General features: G+C 35.0%; 1 protein-coding gene across 4 annotated transcripts in view; it reads left to right on the forward strand.

Annotated features, from left to right (window-relative positions):
• The window catches only part of CDCP1 (CUB domain containing protein 1), a 65,405-nt gene that overhangs the window by 41,975 nt on the left and 4,121 nt on the right, over positions 1 to 19,309 (forward strand). For 2 of the 4 annotated variants that reach the window (XM_026678480.2, XM_087945574.1), the window contains exons 2-8: positions 231 to 437; positions 1,112 to 1,465; positions 3,196 to 3,564; positions 4,098 to 4,301; positions 6,749 to 7,141; positions 8,132 to 8,494; positions 9,206 to 9,299. In XM_026678480.2, the coding sequence (XP_026534265.1) occupies positions 231 to 437; positions 1,112 to 1,465; positions 3,196 to 3,564; positions 4,098 to 4,301; positions 6,749 to 7,141; positions 8,132 to 8,494; positions 9,206 to 9,299 (1,984 nt within the window). The remainder of the gene's footprint in view (positions 1 to 230; positions 438 to 1,111; positions 1,466 to 3,195; positions 3,565 to 4,097; positions 4,302 to 6,748; positions 7,142 to 8,131; positions 8,495 to 9,205; positions 9,300 to 19,309) is intronic. The other 2 variants (XM_026678481.2, XM_087945575.1) reach the window with 2 other exon arrangements.

Genomic DNA, 19,309 nt, shown 5'->3' on the forward strand with positions numbered 1-19,309 from the left:
CATGCCCAGGGTGTCGTGCATGCATTGCATCATGGGTGCAGGAGGCGCGCGCACGTGCGCAATTTCGGCATGCAACATGGAAAAGGTTAGCCATCACTGGTCTAATTGATCATGTATATCTACTTCATCAGATGAAGATGATTGTATTATTGAATAAAAGCTGATACAGTAATAAATGTCTAGGTCTTAATAAGCCAGAAGTCTATATCTTTTCTCTCTTTTAATCTTAGGTGCTTTTGAAATTTCTCTTCCGCTGGGTGGAAACATAACAGTTAAAATAAAACCTGGATTTTCTTCTCTAAATACCTGTGCACTGCATGAAGGAAAAAAAACTCATTTTTCTGAGAAAATCATAAAGCCTGGACAGAAGTTTCAATTTACCTTTGATTGTTCAACACCAGAGAAATATTGGTCCATACTTGTGGAGAAAAACATTGGTAAGCAATGTTACATAAATTGTATTTATGATTACTGGGAGCTTTTCAAAGCACTCGATTATTTACCAACTCTGTCATAAGTCTAAATGAACTTGTACAACCCCATCAGTGAAATGGATTAAAAAAAAAAAATTCTTGCTTAATGTTTTAAAAGAATCTGAAGTTTACACTTCAGATTTTTTTTCACATTTTTATAATATAACTTTTTATTTAATGAGACTTTTTATTTAATGGGACATTCCCCATCCCCCCAATAAATGAGTACAAATATGTCATGTTCAAAATTCCTTAGTGAGCTTTCTTGAATAGTGCTTGAACAAGGCAGAGGCTAAGGTTGCCACTTAAAAAAAAGGATGGTTTTGTATACATCTTTGCCCTCAAAGTGTAATGACAGTTTGAGGGCAAAAATGTATAGAGTACAATTCTAAGCATATTTACTAAATTTGGTAGCTTGCTGTGTTGGATTACAGCTCCCAGAATTCCTATGGAATTTATTGCTGATTAAGTTCTGATTAAGACTACTATCCTATAAAGTAGTTAAAAAGCAGATTATGTGTGTGTAGGAACCGATTAGTTATGGATTGTTGATAGAAAAATTATAGACCAAATCAATATGATTAGTGATACCATTTCAGATTTGAGTATAAGTCTTACACGTTTCTCTATGTTTCTAGATTGTTTGTCAGGTCCATGTCCTTTTGGAGATGTTCAGTTTCAGCCTCCTGGATTGCCACATCTTAATAGGACTTTCATTTGGGAGGCTAAAGCTAACCGAAGAGTTGGACTTGAACTGAAATTCTCTCCATGGTTAAGGCAAATTCTGCCTGGAGACACCTGCCCTGATCAAATTATTTACAACATTGGCAGTCGTCTGGGAAAAGATAGAGTCCACATTGGAACCTTCTGCAGAAATGGTTCAGTGTCACGGGTAAAGGCACAGGGTGATGCTATTTTGAGTCTACAGCTTCCTTGGGATTCAAAACTCGCAGCCTCTGGAGTTAAGCTTGAAAGCAGATCATCCATACAACGTAAGCATAGGGACTTAATACTTTGCTTCCATTGACAGCCCCATTGCAATTTGCTATATTTAAATGAGATGTCTTACACTAGTGGCCCCCAACCTTTTGGGCAACAAGGACTGGTTCTGTGGATAGACATTTTTCCACAGACTGGAGAGAGTATGATATTGCATGCTGCCTGCATCCTTGCTTCACTTGTTTACATTGCCCGATTTCTGGCATGCCACAGCCTGGTGCCAGTCCATGGACTAGGATTGGGGACCCCTACCTTACACAGTCTTTTTAACTTTTTTCTGTGACTGGGTTTAAGGGGAAAGAGGCAGAACCGTGGACCTACTAGGTTCCTTTATTTCTACTGTTTAATGAATGACAATTTTTTGTATAGATTATTTCAGTTTATTATTATTTTTAAGGATTATATGGGAATGTAGCAGTAGCACTTAGACTTATATACCACTTCACAATGCTTTACAGCCCTCTCTAAGCATTTACAAGTCAGCATATTGCCCCCAACAATCTGGATCCTCATTTTACCGACCTCGGAAGGAAGGAAGGCTAAATCAACCTTGAACTGGTGAGATTTGAACTGCTGGTAGCCAGCAATTGGCAGAAGTAACCTGCAGTACTGAATTCTAACCACTGTGCCACCGCAGTTTTTGAATGTTGCAGACTTGAAGCAGAAAGTTTATAATTTTGAACTTCATTTTGTCTATTTGTGGATAATGTGGGAGCGATTAAACCAACATTGTAAATAATGCCTAGTTCAGATTTAGCAAATGTTTATTGAAAATTATGGACTAATATATATGAAATATGGACTTGTTCAAACTCAGAACCTGCCAACAATGGATCTATGCCACCTTTTTGCACATATTTTAGGAAGTGTATCCTCAAAAATCTGCTGTGAGAAGTTGATCTAGCATTTAGCAAATAATGTTCTCTTTTTTATTTGATGGGGAAAAGAAAATCTTGCTTCTTTTTAAGTGCTCAGTTTGTTATTTAACTAGATTTAGTGCTTTTTTTTAATAAAAAAAATTCACATTATTTTGTACCATCAGATTTTTAATGAGCTTTTTAAAATGAAATTTCATTTTAAAATTTCCAAAATGCATTGAACAACCTTGGCTGCTATATCTACATAATAAACAAAGTCAAACCCACTTTCACTGAGATTTTCATTAAAACTTTTCATGATAACCAGGAAGTCTTTATGTGTATCTTGCTTCTTAGTCTGTAAGAAGAAAATGTTACCCTCTTCATCAGACAGTAGAAAATATTTTCCATTTCTACACCAAAGCTGTAACTGAGAGTAAAGAAGACTGATTAGGAAGGAGAAGCTGGGCTATTTAACAACATATTCATATATAAGGATGTCCACAAATCACAGTAAATGGAGCTTAATGCTACCAATAGAGGGTTTCAATGTACATATATTTTCTTGCCCTTTGGCAAGGTTTGAGGACTTTGTCTGAGTATAATATATCAGATGAAAAAAGGCTTTAATTTGGAGGCAAACTGAATGCTGCTGTCAGACTTCAAAGAGGCTATAGCAAAGCATTTTCACTATCTAAACTGACTAGAGAAATTGGTCAATGGCTTCACTGAGTTTTGAATGATCAAAAGTGAGATGAATTGCTGCAATGATTCCAATCTCTAATTCGATGCCTTAAGTGTTGAGAATCTGAATACTGTGCATGGAGTTTTTCTCCTTCAAAGTAAATCTTCCTTTTTTAATATAGGACTCTGCATTATAGAATCTACATTTAAAGGCAAATTATCAGCAACTTTGATGTCTGCGAATTATCCATTTGGGTTACCAGAAGATGAACTTATGACATGGCAATTTGTTCTTCCATCCAGCTTAAGAGCAGATATCAACTTCATCAATTATACAAAACCAAACTGTGAACGGAAATATGAGCGGGTGGAATACTCATTACCGGATTATTTTCCTGATTCTAGAGTGTTACCTCTGGATGATGTACAACCTGTCAATATTCCTGGCAGTTTCAACCTTTCCCTGTATGGATGTGACCAAGATGATGTGAACCCAGGGCTCCTCAGACTCTTATTTAAAGTGGTAGTGGATTACCCTAAAAATGAAGAGAGTAAGTAACTTTCTTCTCTCTGTTATGACCATTTTGTTTGGTTAATGTTTGCATATTAACTAAATTTGAAGAAGCATTCTCCAAAATAGTATCTTCTATTCGTGTTGTCTTACAATTCTTGTCAACTCCAGATATACATGCATTCACATACAGATTTTATACAATTTGAGTACATAATATTTTAACTGCTATTGGAAATAATCTTTTTCCTTTTCAAGACAAACAGATCACCTAAATATTAAAATTAAGATTTTCAATCTTGGGTTTTTGGTATGTGGATACAATGTTAAAATCAGTTACTCTTGCATGAATCCATTGTTAAATCAGATTTCAGATTTTAAAAAAATCAGGCAATTTTACCTGCTCTTTCATTTGCAAATCTTTCATTGCTTCAAAGTCTTTCGTAGCAAACCTGCATAATTACAGTCTATCCCTCAATAGATCTATCTGAAACCCAAGATAATAACAGTATCATTTTCATGTAAGAATATGACAATTATTTTAAAATTTTATCTTGTATATTTTTGTTTTAGATGTAACCTACAAAATTGATCTAACACACGAGAAGACTAATCTTACAGTTTACTCAAAATCATCAATGAATGAATGCTTGATCTGTGTTCACTCTAGCAGAAACTGCAGACCAAATGTGACTTTAGAATATGGGCGCACATATTTTGTTACCTTCCTGTGCCAAAATTTGGAGAATATAAGGATAATTGCTGAGCAAAGTATAGGTATGAGAAAAATAGTTCGATTTTTGTTACATGGAAGATGTATCTTAGTTATTCACTGAGAATGTATTTTGTTCTTTATTTACTTGAACTTAAGTAGTCTAGTAGAACTGAGCACCATATTATCCTCTAGGAGAAACCAGATTACCCCAAGATGCCTTGCCATTACATTTTTATAATCTGATTCAATCTGAAAATTGCACTTGTGTTGAATTACCATCCTTGTTATCTTTACACATGACATGAAGGCTATAGATTAAAAAAGCTGTATGTGTATGATATATTTGTAATATATCAGATGGGAAGAAAATGTTTATTGAGATGTAGCACATGCTAGACACATAGTCTGTAGTAATGAATAATAATTTTTGGATACAAGTTTAGCTGTATTTTCCAGCATTCATCTCTATGTTACACTGATCGTAAAATCAGTCTTAAATAGACTATAAAGACAAAAATTGACTCTGATCGCTGCCACAATATATGCTTTAGATAGGATCCAAAATTCAGAATGCAGTAGTTAACTATAAAGAGTAGAACATTTCTTCAATACTTGTAGAACTGCAGAAGTTTCCAATTTTTACTAGATTGAATCAAAAGTTCTGGTTTCTCTTGACCTAAAATGGAAGCAGTTTTGTGAAGGGCATATTGGCAAACTCCATTTTACCCAATTCATTTTTCAAAAGCCTTATTTTGGTTCCCCTAGTCTTAGAGAAGGCAAGACTTCTGCCTCTGGGCAGTATCTGTGGTGATTCCTTATTTCTTATAATAGTCTTTTGGTCCTATCCATACAGTTGCTACTCTCTTCAATCATGGAAAAAACAAAAATCTCTTTTCCCCAGCCCACATTCACTATTTCTGCGCAAATGTTTTTTTATGTTTGTAACAATAATGTCAAAAAGATTGTTGAAAAATTATTTTATTAACACCGAAAGGCAAATTAAAAGTGCCTTTGAAAAGTCAATAACATGGAAGGAATATCAGTGCCATTTTTTTTCTAAATGTCTTGTAATGTCTTCTAATATATCAGTTTGATATTTATTAATATGCAGTATATTAAACATAATGATAGTGACCTGAGGCTCACCATTGCCTGTGTGGGAGACAAATTCATAGCTCATAAATTATTCTAAAAATTGCTGAAACATGGCAACATTGAGGATAAAAGGGCAGTCATACAACTCTCAAATTTACAGGTTTTCTAAGAGCTACATACTTCTAAAATCACTAGATTTATATCCCTCTCTCTCCCTCTCCTCTCTCTTCCTCTCTCCCCCTCTCTCTCCCCCCTTCTCTCTTTTTCTCAGAACTGTCAATCTCCCTCACCGCCTCTGGGCAGTATGCAGATAAAATATCAAACAATGAAAACAGAATATAAAATTTACAAATTAAAAATCCGAAGATTGATCAAACGTTAATATTAAAAAATAATTAAAAGACAGAGAAGAGTTTTCAGGGCATTAGCCAGCCACACAGCTTCATGTTTCTAAGAGCCCCAAAGGCCACAGAGCCATGTTTTCACTCCTTTTCGAAAGGCAGGAGAGTGGGAGGCCCTCACTCTATGGCAGTGGTGGCGCACATATGGGCACGTGCGCCATCGTCCTCAGCTCAACTCCACCGTGCATGCACACCATCTCCTGCAGGCCAGCTGGTCTTCTGGTGTCTGTCATGCAGGGGCGGGGGGGGCACACGCGCATTGCATTTTGGAGGTACGTGTGCGCTTTGGGCACTCGGTGCCAAAAAGGTTCACCATCACTGCTCTAGGGGAAAATGTTCCACAGTTGGGGTCAATGGCAGAGAAGGCTTTTTTTCTGGGTCCCACTAGTTGGAATTCTTTTATTGATAGTCTGCAGCATGCCTTCTCTGCCTAAATGGATGGGATGGTCTATTATAATAGGACAAAGATGGTTCCATGGGTAACCTGGTCTCATGCCATGTAGGGCTTTAAAGGTCATAATCAACACCTTGAATTGGACCCAGAAATAAATCAGCAGATGCAGCCAATGCAGCTTGCACATTAAGGTGTTATATGGGTGATTAGGGTGTTATATAATCAGATAATCATGTACGCCATGGTTCACATATCAGTATAAATTAAGAGATGGAATATTGAGAGTTAATTGGCAACTAATGTGATTGTTGAACCAATGTAGTTGGATTGTTGAAAATAGTTTAATGATAGTTTGTTGCAGTGAAAAATATAACTAGTGAATTAAAAGCTGAACCTTAAAATATCTGGAGGGCACCAGCTTTGGAAGATTAATATACAGGTAATTACTGAAATACAGATCTCTCAAATACTAAGTTTTATTGACTTACCAGAAAACTTGCCTTGTGAAAAAAGATGCTTGCCACGTAGAAAAAACAGTAATGGAAAAGTTAGAAAATTGCCTACTTTTCTCTTTAGTTTCAGATTCAAATCTGCTGTGTTCTGTTTTTTCTGAATACAGTTTGCTGGAATGCCAGAACATGTGAAAACCTATTCTTCCAGCTGGCTGTACCTTCTGTTCTTCTCCAGCTGCCAATTTTAATTGAGACATTTACATGGAAAATTCAAGCTCTCGAAGCAGTGAATATAGAAATCAGGTCCTCCACCTTGAAACTCAAGCAACACATTCCAAACCGGGATCAAAGGTGCAATGGAAGTTATAGTTATATTATTAATGGCTCCAATCCAGGAAGGTCATGGAGTCTTGGTTATTTTTGTCCTGTTGGAGACATTAAAAAAATCCAGATTAAAGATAATATCACCATAACACTTAAGACATTTGGCAAGAGATGGTTCAATGAGTCTAATGCTCAGAAAGGGGATCTGAAGCTATTTTTTAAGCCAGTTCTACAAGGTAAGTTAGTGTTTTTTTATAGGTAATCCTTGAGTTATGACAGTTCACTTAGCAACTGTTCAAAGTTATGACATACACCCCCCCCCCATTACTTACAACACAGTCCTGAAGTTACGAATGTAGCAGCACCAACGCAGTCATTCACCCTTTACAAACAATGACAGAGGCATTGCAATATTCACCCTGCCAATTCTACCCGCTCCCCTTGGCCAGGTCTCTACAAGCACTGGGCCTATGGAGTCTCGCCTTACAAAGATTCTAGCAAGCTGTCTCCTCTCCAGCCTTTTTGCCACAGTTTCTTTGCCTGCTTCCAGTGCTCCAAAGGAGAAGCAGTGAGAGCAAAAGGAGAGCAGGATGAGTACACCTTGTTCAGCTTGCAATCTCCCTCTAGGCTTGGTCATCTTTGCAAAAAGCCCTTGCCACAAACAGAGCCCAGAGTGGACATGACAGTCTCTCCCAGGCTCCATTCTTGTTGACAAGGGCTTTTTGCAAAGGTTTGCAAAAGCCTAAAGAGAGATTATGCCCCTTTAGGTTCCAATCATCTTTGCAAAAAGCTCTTGCTGCCAAAAACAGAGCCCAGGAGGGATGTGCTTGCCCTTCTAGAGCTCCATTTTTGCCAACAAGGACTTTTTGCAAATACAATTGGAGCCTAGAGGCATGCAATCTCCCTCTAGGCTTTGGCAAGCCTTTGCACACACACAAAAAAAACCTTTGTCAGCAAGTACAGAGCCAGAGGGGCCGGTGCATCCCTCAAACTAGGGCTTAATTTTGGGATAGGTCTTACGTTCAGGAAAACAGTATGTTATAAATAGCAACTATGGAGTTCTAATCAATCATTCTCTGAATAACTTATGAAGGGCACCTGTAGATCTGAGATCATTATTGATTACCGTAAAACAGCTACTGTCATTTTTAAGCAACTGTATTGTCTCAGATTATGTTATAGGAATAAAGAATAAATTATTATTTTTTCCTTCCCTGTCTCTACAGAAGATTGCATTTTCACCCTTAGTCCGGATCCAAAGAGCAAAATTTATGTGCAGACTCCTAACTGGCTGGAAGGCCTTCTTCCTTTTATGTCAGTGTATTGGAATATCAGTGTCCCACCAAAGCAAGTTGCACAGCTGACATTCTTAAATGAAAAAATGGGCATAACATGTGAAAAGAGTAGGGCTTTTATCTACATTAAAGAACAGAGTGCAAGAGCGGTAGAAACTGTGTGCCGTGATGATAATGTACTCCCAAAGACTTTGAATTTGAGACAGCATTTTTGGATTAATATTACTAATTGTAAACCATCTGCCAAGCAACAACTGAGTTTGCAATTCTTAGTGACGTTTCAAAAAAATTCGGGTAAGTTATCATAGTCACATTGTTACCCAACCAAGTTTTCTATGAAGGAATTTTGGGTAGAAAAACAGATTTAAAATGTGATATGAATCAATATGACATCTCTTTATTTTGTGCATCATTCTTCTTAATATGGATATTTCTTCAATACGATGTAAATGTAAATTGCATCACTCAAAATGCTGTTGAGCATGAAAGTTCACAAATGAGAAAGGCCTGTCCCAACCTCCTGTGAAGAGTATCTTTGAAAGGAGTATTATATACATGACTTTTTTCCTGTTACATAATTTCTTATGACTCCTCTCTTGTTTGTTTTTTCCTTCTCTCTTTCTTCAACTTCCTCACCATCCCTCCCTTTCATCTTACAACCCAGCTATTAAGTACTGGAAAAACATTACGTATCTTACCAGTCTGTGAATTGTTCATGTATTTCAAGTTGATTTCTGTTTCCCTCTTTCTGTCTCTCTATAAACAGGCATGTAATCAACAATGTGTTAAATGTGGCTTTTAGTAAATTGTCAATATGTTTAATTAATCTCAACTGTGTTTTTTTCAAGACCTGAGACTGGAGGAAAGAATCTATGTAACTCCTCTATTTCTAAGTCCCTTTGATCTTCTGCATGAGAAGCCTTTGAGTAGTTTTGAAAGGAACAAAAGCCTTTGCCTCTTACTTTGAACCATCCTGAATGTCTCTTTCCCTTCATCTTTTTACAGATGTGACCATCATAATTGGTGTAGTGACTGGCGGGATGGCAGTGCTAGTCATTATTGGGATCCTTATCTGCTGTGTTAAGAAAAAGAGAAAAAGGTAATTTTGTTTTCACCAACTCTTTTTCATTGAAATTAAAACAAACTTGTTTCTTTCTATTGTCAGATTAACAAGCATTAGGCAAACAATGCATTAGTGGTATGTTCCCTCTGAAATTCCTTTGAAAGAGGGGTTGCATCTGTGGCAGTTATATCATCTCTCTGTCAGGGTTCCAAGTAATATACCCATAGCAAGCAAATCTCCGAGGCAGGTAGATTCCTCAAAGAATAACTTTATTGGCTACATCATATTGGCACAGATCTGGTGAAAACCGACTCTGGAGTTTCCCGCAGTTTTCACCTAATTAAAAGTACAAAACAATCAGTTACATGGTCCAATTACAGTGCTGTCTGGTCGCCTGGTGACATCACTCCACCTTCCTCTGACCAGATAGGAGAATGTCCTTGGTTCCCAAGAGAAAGTTTTTTTGTTTTGGCTACAAAATCCCCATTATCTCTAATTCCCCCTCCCTTTTCCTCAGCTCCAATATGGCAACATTGAAGCAGTCAAAAATGGCTTCAGTCAGGTCAGCTTCAGGGTTGACACTCTCTTTAGAGGCTCTGTCTGTTGGAATGAAAGACAGATAGTTCCCATCCTAGGAAGAATACTTCACAATATTCTCAGAAATAGCTGTTTTGGGAGCTAAGTGGAAAATTGCCTTGGAAGAGGCAAGTAGAAAAGACTCTTCTAGTTTTTCACTGTCACCGTTACTCTCCCTCCAATCCCAAGTCGATGAGCTACATGGGGAAGAAACACAAAACTCGTTAAGTTTTTTTCTTGCCATTAATTGCATGGCAATTTGGTATCAATGGGAAGGCTAAGGGGAAAAGAGAAGTCAGGCCAGGAATTTCAGATTGTCCATATGGGTTGCAGGTAAACTTGAAAAGAATGTCTGAAGAGGGAGAGTAAAAGATCTTGCTATATGTTGTCCTGTATGCAGGGATGTCATGACAAGAGTTGTGTATCTGAATCAGGGCTCCTTTAGAATATTACAAGGTCTGAAATAGATTGTCAAATTCCATTCCCAATGCACAGTATTCAAGGCTAAAATCTGATGCAGAATATTCTGAAATAGCCTCACGTCTCCTTGATGATAAATTATAGCAATAATTTAAAATCAGTAAGGAGATTTCTGGTTTGTTCATCGTCGGAGCGGAATCCACAATTGTGCACAGTTTTGCCCCGAGCTCACTTGCTGGAGGGTCCCAGTTGAGACCAGAACCACCCTGGAGGGGTGGTGAAGAAGGGGGGAATAGCCTGGAGGGTTGAGGGGAGCCGCAACTCCCCTCCCCGACAGGAAAAACCCCTCACAAAGGCAAGCTGTAGCGGTGGTCCTAAAATGGCCGCCACGAAGACAAAGAACAGTCTGGGAAACTAAGACTGTACTGGAGCGGCGAAATAGCAAGTAGGGTGTGAACCAGGCAAAACACATGGATTTTGAGGTACCCCGGTATTAAAAAATAAATTACTATTTTGGAGGAAAGTATGTGGAAGCGGCGACCAGAGAAAGTGAGAAGGAAATTGGATTTTATAAAATTGGCTTGAATTATTGTATTGGATTAACTTGAAGGAGAAAATTTAAAGGAAAATATTTGAACACAACAAAGGTTTAGAAATTAAACTGGACAACTATTGGATTACTAGCACTTAAAGGGCATAGCTAAATGCTGAAATTGAGTGTATTGAAAAGAAAAGAAATAATAGCTAATGATTGAAATTAGCAAACTTAATAAAAGTATTATATTTAACAAAGAAAACTAAAGTTAAGGAGGGAGTGGATTGTGGAAAAAGACTCAAAAGAGTGCCACCTGATGGTACAGGAAAAATTTCAGTGACTCTTTAAAAAGTGCTTGGTCTTTCTAAGAAATTGGACTTTGGAACTTAAAAGAAAGTAAAAGAAACTCCATTATAATAAAATAAAAACCCTGGAAAGTGACATTAGAATATTACAAAGGGAAAGATGTTTGAAAATATTGTCATAGAACCACCCGGTGACCGTGGGAAACAGTTGGGAAAGGACCAACTAGAAGACCTGGAACAAAGATTTAAGGTCATTGATTGTTGAAAATAAACTTAAAAGACACTGGCTGAAATAATACACTGGACTTTGTGATTGAATACATCTGTTAAGGAAGAGAAATACATCTATTAAGGAAGAGGAAGAAAGGAAAAAAGGAGAAGATATAATGAAGGAATTATTTGTTGAAATAAGATTGGAGTTGCAAGATATAAGGGAAATGATGAAAATTAAACTTGAAATGTGCAATTACGTATTACACATATTAGAAATGGCGACTCAGCTTGTAGAAGAACAAAGTAAACTGGGGAGGGGGGAGTTTAACAAAGAAGAAGCCAGCTTTGAAGAACAAAGGGAGCAGCAATTATTTAAGCGGAGGGGAAAGGAATTAAAATCAAAAATTTGTGGTCTGATATGATAACAAAAGGGAGAATGGTTCGGAAAAAGAAAAAAAGGAGAGGGAAGAAGCAGAAAAGGGAAGTGCAAAAGAAAAATTGAAAGAGGGAGGGATAAACTTAATAATTGGAATGAGAAATGGAGGGGAATAAGAATGGGGGGGAAAGGGAATTAAGAGAAAGGACCAGAAAATAAAGAGAAACAGGAAGCAAACAAGGATGAAAAGAAATTACAGTTACAAGAGTGAGAGATAATGGGTAGAAAATAAAGGATAGGGATTCCACAAGGTAATAAGTTGTGATATATAAGAATAAGTATTGAAAATAGATAAGTATGTAACTGATATGGGTTTTTTTAGTTCCTTTTTCTCTTTTTCTATTAAAGGACTATCGCTATATTAGACATGGAACAATGAAATAAATATGGAATTGGGAATTTATAATAAGAATATTGTATATTAATTGATGATTAGCGATGTATAAGAAAAGAAAAAAATGATGAAATGAGAACCATTATGGAAAGATTAATATCAGTTGCTATAATTAATTGATTAGATTAATACTTTTGTAATGCATAGATGACCTATAAGGTGATGGAGAAAATGTAATGCGGAATCTGACGTGTGTGTGTGTGTGTGTGTGTGTGTTATATAAATAGGGAGATTGGTATTAAGGTAGAATGAAGGTGGCTAGCTCGAATTATTAACCAGAGAGGACAATTTTGAATTAATAAAATAAGGATTGATGCAAATGTGACAGAAAAAGGTAGTATGGGAAATGAACATAGAAATGAGATGAGAATTTTAGATAACATTGTAAAATGAGATATGAGAATATTTTTTTAAAAATGAAACAAGTTATAATATGAATTGGAATTGGATAAGATAAGTTTAATATTTAATACTAATAAGGATAATGTGAAATGAAATTGAATAAATAAAATGAATAGATAACTATGGTCATGTTTGTATTGAGATGTGAAACCTGGAACCATACTGTTTGCCAAATGAGAATTTTTAAAAAAAAAAAAATTGGGGAGGAAATTGACTAATGAAATTACTAGGTATTGTTTAACCGATATGGTGTTTGGCATTAGGAGAAAGTATTGAAATGTTGAAAATAAGCAGTGAAGGATTATGATTTAAGCTTTCTTCTCTCTTTAGTGCATCGACTGTTTCCTTGTTTTTTTTCTTGTTATTTATACGTTGGAAGAAATTTTTAAAATTATCCTTGACTTTTGTTGCAAGTCTTTGTTTATTCTGAGCCTTTGCTTTCATGACTTTGTCCATACTACCACCTCTTACAATATTAGACAACACTGTATCAACAGTAGAGACCTTCAAATTTCTAGGTTCTACTATTATCACATGACCTAAAATGGACACCTAAACATCAAAAAATGTCATCAAAAAAGCACAACAAAAAATGTTCTTTCTGCGCCAACTCAGGAAGCTCAAACTGCCCAAGGAGCTGCTGATCCAGTTCTACAGAGGAATGATTGAATCTGTCATCTGCTATAACTGTCTGGTTTGGTTCTGCAACCCAACAGGACAGACACAGACTTCAGAGAGTAATTAGGACTGCAGAAAAAACAATTACTACCAACCTGCCTTCAATCGAGGACCTGTATACTGCGCCAGTCAAAAAGAGGGCTGTGAAAATATTTACAGACCCCTCACATCCCGGACATAAATTGTTTCAACTCCTTCCGTCAAAACAACGCTATAGAGCATTGCGCACCAGAACAACTAGACACAAGAACAGTTTTTTCCTGAAAGCCATCACTCTGCTAAACAAATAATTCCCTCAACCCTGTTCAATTATTACAAAGTCTGCACTACTATTACTATTAATCTCATCACTCCTTATCACCCATCCCCTCCCACTTTTGACTGTATGACTGTAACTTTGTCGCTTGTATACTTACAATTTATATTGACTGTTTCCTAGAATGATTGATTGATTATTGTACCCTATGACTATCATTAAGTGTTGTACCTTATGATTCTTGACTCCTGATGAATATATCTTTTCCTTTATGTATACTGAGAGTATTTACACCAAAACAAATTCCTTGCGTGTCCAATCACACCCTGGCCAATAAAGTATTCTATTCTATTCTATTCTATTCTATTCTATTCTATTCTATTCTATTCTATTCTATTCTATTCTATTCTATTCTATTCTTTGCAGATTCTGGCTATCTGCCAATATTCTGCCTTAGTTGTATGTCCTTCTTTCCATTTTTTGTTCTTGTCCTTTTTGTCTTTCAATTTGTCAGAGAGATCTTTGTGCATGGTTTCTTCTAGGATTTCTTGGGGGGTTTTGTACTAATTTTCAGAAATTTTCTCAAAGAATGGTTATAATTCCAAACCTGTTAGGATTTTCTCTCAATAATGCTTACTGATTAGTAATTTTTGGGAATAAAAATACTTTTCTTTGAGAGTCTCCATAATGAAGATACAAAGGTCATCTCTTAGATATGGTGGTTTCCACCACTGCTTTGCCACAAACTCAGTGACCTCCCTGCAAGCTTTCCTTCCTTTTTATTAACATGTCAGATAGTTCCCAAAGCATCCCAGCCAGCTTTATGTGTCATTAGGTCAATCAGCATTTACTCAGGAAGGGATAAACCCAAGTTTCTTCATTTTTTCCTGCTAGTGGAAATCATGCTATGATGAAACAGTCATGACTGTGCTCTCTGTGTCTGTAGACAATCCTGCTTCTAAAATGGCCAGCAAGATTTAACTGATGCTCAGGGAAGCTGATAGAAATCTGAGTCACATTGTACTCAAAATTCTACAATGTTCTGTTTTCTATTATGTGATTTAGGCCATACATAAAATGGAAAAATTCATTAAGAGGAAATGGTAACAGGGATCTCATTAACAGGAAATTAATAAATTACTCAAAGTAGTTGGGATCATTTTTCTGTGGGAAAATGAGATAGGAAATCCATTGATTCTCCAAAAAGACGTTTAGACTAAGGGCTATACAGCAAGAAGAAGAAAAAACATATTGTGAAATTTCCCCCTATATGACCAGATTAGATTCTTTCTATCTAGAGTGTTAAAACATAATTATTTTCTGTGTTCTTGGGCTGAACTGAGTATCTTGTGTTTTCTGTTTTCTTTATTAATAAGATTTCTGCATGTTATCACTTGCTAGAGCATATAACCTGCTGGCCATGGGTAATAATTTATTGGCAGTTAAATTTAACCTTAGGGTTTTTCTATTAAAGTAGATGAATAAACTAATGAAGTTATAAGAATATACCATTTCACAATATGTCATTAAAAATTAAAAATAAAAAAATAAAAGCGTGAAGTGAGATCCACGAGAGCTGTTAGACCTAAATATAAAGCATAATCATGGAAGAAAAAAAATTGATTACAATGAATATAAATGGACTTAATTCAGCTGTTAAAAGAAGGAAAACTTTTCATAAATTAGAGAAATTAAAATTTGATATAATTTGTTTACAAGAAGTACATATTAAAAAGCAACATGAACAATTGTTAGTACAACCAAAATTAGGGAAAATATTTACTTCTTTGACTCAATGTAAGAAAAGAGGAGTGGTTCTATACATCAAAGAGGTCATCCCAGCAAAATTGATCTATACGGATGAAGACGGAAGAGTATTAATGGTGGAAATAATGGACAATAATATAAAAATACTCTTGATTGCAATTTATGCTCCGAATGATAAACAAGGAGAATTTTATAAAAATTACACATGAAAATAACTGGACTGGACTATGTTAATATAATTATGATGGGAGACTTTAATGGAATTGTGGACAATAAACTGGATTATATAGCAACAACAACAAAGTTAAAATAGAAAGATTCTCCCTAAATCTTTTTTTTAAATGACAGATGAATTAACCTTAAAAGATATTTGGAGAGAAAGAAATGTTAAAGCTAAACAATATACTTTTTATTCAAATAGACACTTATCATGGTCCAGATTGGATATCATTTGGATCTCATCAGAATTAATAGCTAATATTCAAGAAACAAATATTGAAACAAGTACTTGGGCAGATCATAGCCCAATGACAATTAAATGGAAGGGACAAAAAAAAGATCGAGATGGACGTTAAACGATACTATTTTAAAGGAAAAAGATTTTACACAATGGATGGAGAAAGAATTGGTTTTTTTTCTTTAGGGAAAATAAAAAGAAGATACTTCATTGCAGAATGTTTGGGATACAATGAAGGCATATGTTAGAGGTTTGATAATAGATTATATAAGAAGAAAGAACATTAGGAAAAGGCAAGCCACTAAGATCTTGGAAGATGAATATAAAAGACTTGAAAAAGAATTACAGAAAATGCCACAGAAAAAGGAAATTAAATTGAAGTTGGATATAACTAAACATAAAATGGAATTAATAGAGAAAGAAGAATTGGCAGCAGAAAATTAGAAATGCTAAACAGAATTATTTTGAAGACGCAAACAAACCAGGTAGATGGCTAGCATATAAATTGAGAAAAGAGAAAGAATCAAGAAAAATATTGAAGTTAATAGATGATCAAGGCCAAGTTTGTTATGGTAATAAGGAGAAAAAGGAAATTGTTCGAGATTTTTATGGGCAACTATATAAACAAGAGAATATTGATGAAGAAAAGTTAAACAGTATTTACAGAATGCTAACTTACCGAAGATGCCTAAAGAGATTGAAGAAATGCTAGAAAGCAACATAACAATGATGGAATTAACTGAAGCACTTAAGAAACAAAATAATGGGAAAGCACCGGTCCAGATGGGCTTCCGGCAGAATTCTATAAAACATTTCAAGAATCATTGAGCATTCCATTGCTTGAAGTTATGGATGAAGCTATGTCAAAGAAGATGATACCTAAAACATGGTCAGAGGCTTATATTACACTTATTCCAAAAGAAGAGGCTGATCCACTGCAAATTAAGAACTATAGACCTATTTCTCTATTAAATGCAGACTATAAAATTTTTGCTTCAATTTTAGCAGAAAGACTTAAAAAATACTTAAATAATTTTATTCACCCAGATCAAAATGGATTTCTACCAAAGAGACAAATTATAGATAATATGAGAGTAATCTTGGATACTTTGGAATATTATGAGGCACATCCTGAAAAGCAAATGGCTTTGATATTTCTAGATGCTCAAAAGGCATTTGACAACGTGAACTGAGATTTATGTTATTACTATTGGAACAGATGGGTTTTGCCAGAAAATTTGTCCAAGCAATAGAAGCCATATACAATAAACAGACAGCAAAGGTAATGATGGAGGGAGAACTTACAGATTTTATTAATATAAGAAAAGGCACAAGACAAGGATGTCCCCTATCTCCTTTGCTATTTGTATTGACTTTGGAAGTGTTGAATAGAAATATTAGAGATGATAAAAGCATAAAAGGAATGAAATTAAAAAGGAAGAATTTAAACTGCAAGCTTTTGCTGACGACTTAGTCTTTATTTTGGAAGATCCGTTAGAAACAGCTTCAAAGTTATTGGAAAAGATAGAGATATATGGTGAGGTAGCTGGTTTGAAAATAAAGACAAAACAAAGATTTTGACAAAGAACATGCTACTGAGACAAAGAGAAGAACTGGCAGACCTGCTGAAAATCCAAGTTACTTAATAAGGTTAAGTATCTGGGGATACATTTGACAGCAAGATGTAGCACATTAAAAGAGAATAATTATATTAAACTTAAACAACAGATAGCTATAGACTTGAAGAAATGGGAAAACTTGCAATTGTCATTAATAGGGGAGAATTTCAACAATTAAGATGAATATTTTACCTAGAATCCTATTTCTCTTTCAAACAATACCAATTAGGCTCGGAAAAGACTATTTTGATGATTTAAATAAAATTATGTTGAATATATGGCAAGGTAAGAAAGCGAATAAAGCTAAAGCTTTTTTGCAAGATGCTAGAATTAGAGGAGGTTTTGGTCTGCCCAATTGGGAATTGTACTATCAAGCTGCAAGTTTGATGTGGGTTAAGGAATGGATAACATTAAGAAAGACTAGATTGTTGATATTAGAAGGTCATGACTTGCTGTTGGGTTGTACACGCTTTTTATGGTATAAGGGAACTAAAACACAGGGTTATTTTAGAAGACATTATATACGGGAGTCTTTGTGGTTAAACTGGGAGAAGATAAAAAGACAATGTTATTTGAAAATTCCAGTTTGGTTATCGACTATTGAAGCATTTTCCTATCCTATAATTTATAAGAAGGAACAAACAGTTAGATACATGGGGAACTATTGGATGAAAAGGGTGAACTTAAATCAATACAAAGTTTAGAGGAACAAGGTATAAAGATGAATTGGTTTTCATATGCGTTAAATACATTCAAGGTATGATGAAGATTCTAAAACAGAGGGATTCTATGATAAACAGACTGATCTAGATAAGATTTTGATGGGTACTGATGAGAAGGTGATTAAAAAATTATATGGTTATTTACTGGGAATTAAATTAGAAGAACAAGTTAAAGAAACAATGATTGTTTGGGGAAGAATTTTGGATATGGGATTGATTTAGAGAAATGGCAAAATTGTGGTCTCAAAATTATAAAATGACAATGTCAACAGCATATAAGGAAAATTTGTATAAGATGTTTTACAGGTGGCACTTTCCCCCGACAAGAATAGCAAGAATGTTCAAGAACAAATCTGAAAAATGCTGGAAATGTCATCAGATACCTGGCTCATATTACCATATGTGGTGGACTTGTGAGGACGCTAAAAATATTACTAAAATTGCATGTGGTTGGAAAAAAATGACAAAAAAACGGTAGATTTGAAACCGGAGTTCTTTTTATTGGGAATCTTACCAGATACATATAGTAAAGATTTGAAATATCTGATTGTAAATGTGTTAACAGCTAGGATTGTATTTGCTAAAAACTGGAAAATGAGAAAATACCATCACAGGAAGAAATTATTAAGAAAAAATATTGGAATGTGCTGGAGATGAGTAGATTGACATTTGAAATTAGAGAGCAAGAGGATAAACAATTTTATGAAATTTGGGATCTTTTTATCAGTGGCTAGGATGACAAAATACGATAATAGAATATTTAGAAAGTTAGATAGCAAGGAATACTTTCATTTTTTCTTTTGCCTATGTTATTTGACATTATATCTATAAAGTGTTTTTAGATTTGGTATGATTATATGATTTGTTATAGAATAAACTGTTTAAAGTATTGTTCTCTCATAAAGCATGAATGATTAAAAGTATAGTCAAATGATTTATTAATAGCGATATTAGGATATATAAGTTTGGATTGACAATATGAGTTGTTATGTAATATAACTGCAATTGAGACTACGAAATGAATGCACAAAATCGATGAACCAACCGACACATTGTACATACATAAGAGAGTTGATGTTTTAATGTTTTGTTTGTCTTGTTTGTAGAAAATCAATAAAATGGTTTTCGGAAAAAAAATTAAATAAAATTGAAATAATATTATATCAGCCATTTGGTTTACATGAATTAAGGTTGCAAACCTCACAAAATAGACTAATCTGCCAGCTTTTAGTTAATTGCCTGGGATATATGAATTTATTATTACTA

The sequence above is a fragment of the Notechis scutatus genome, chromosome Z (genome assembly GCF_049901735.1).
Source record: "Notechis scutatus isolate UNSWTSFEM ecotype Mainland chromosome Z, rNotScu1.2, whole genome shotgun sequence".
In the NCBI taxonomy this organism is placed as follows: Eukaryota; Metazoa; Chordata; class Lepidosauria; order Squamata; family Elapidae; genus Notechis; species Notechis scutatus.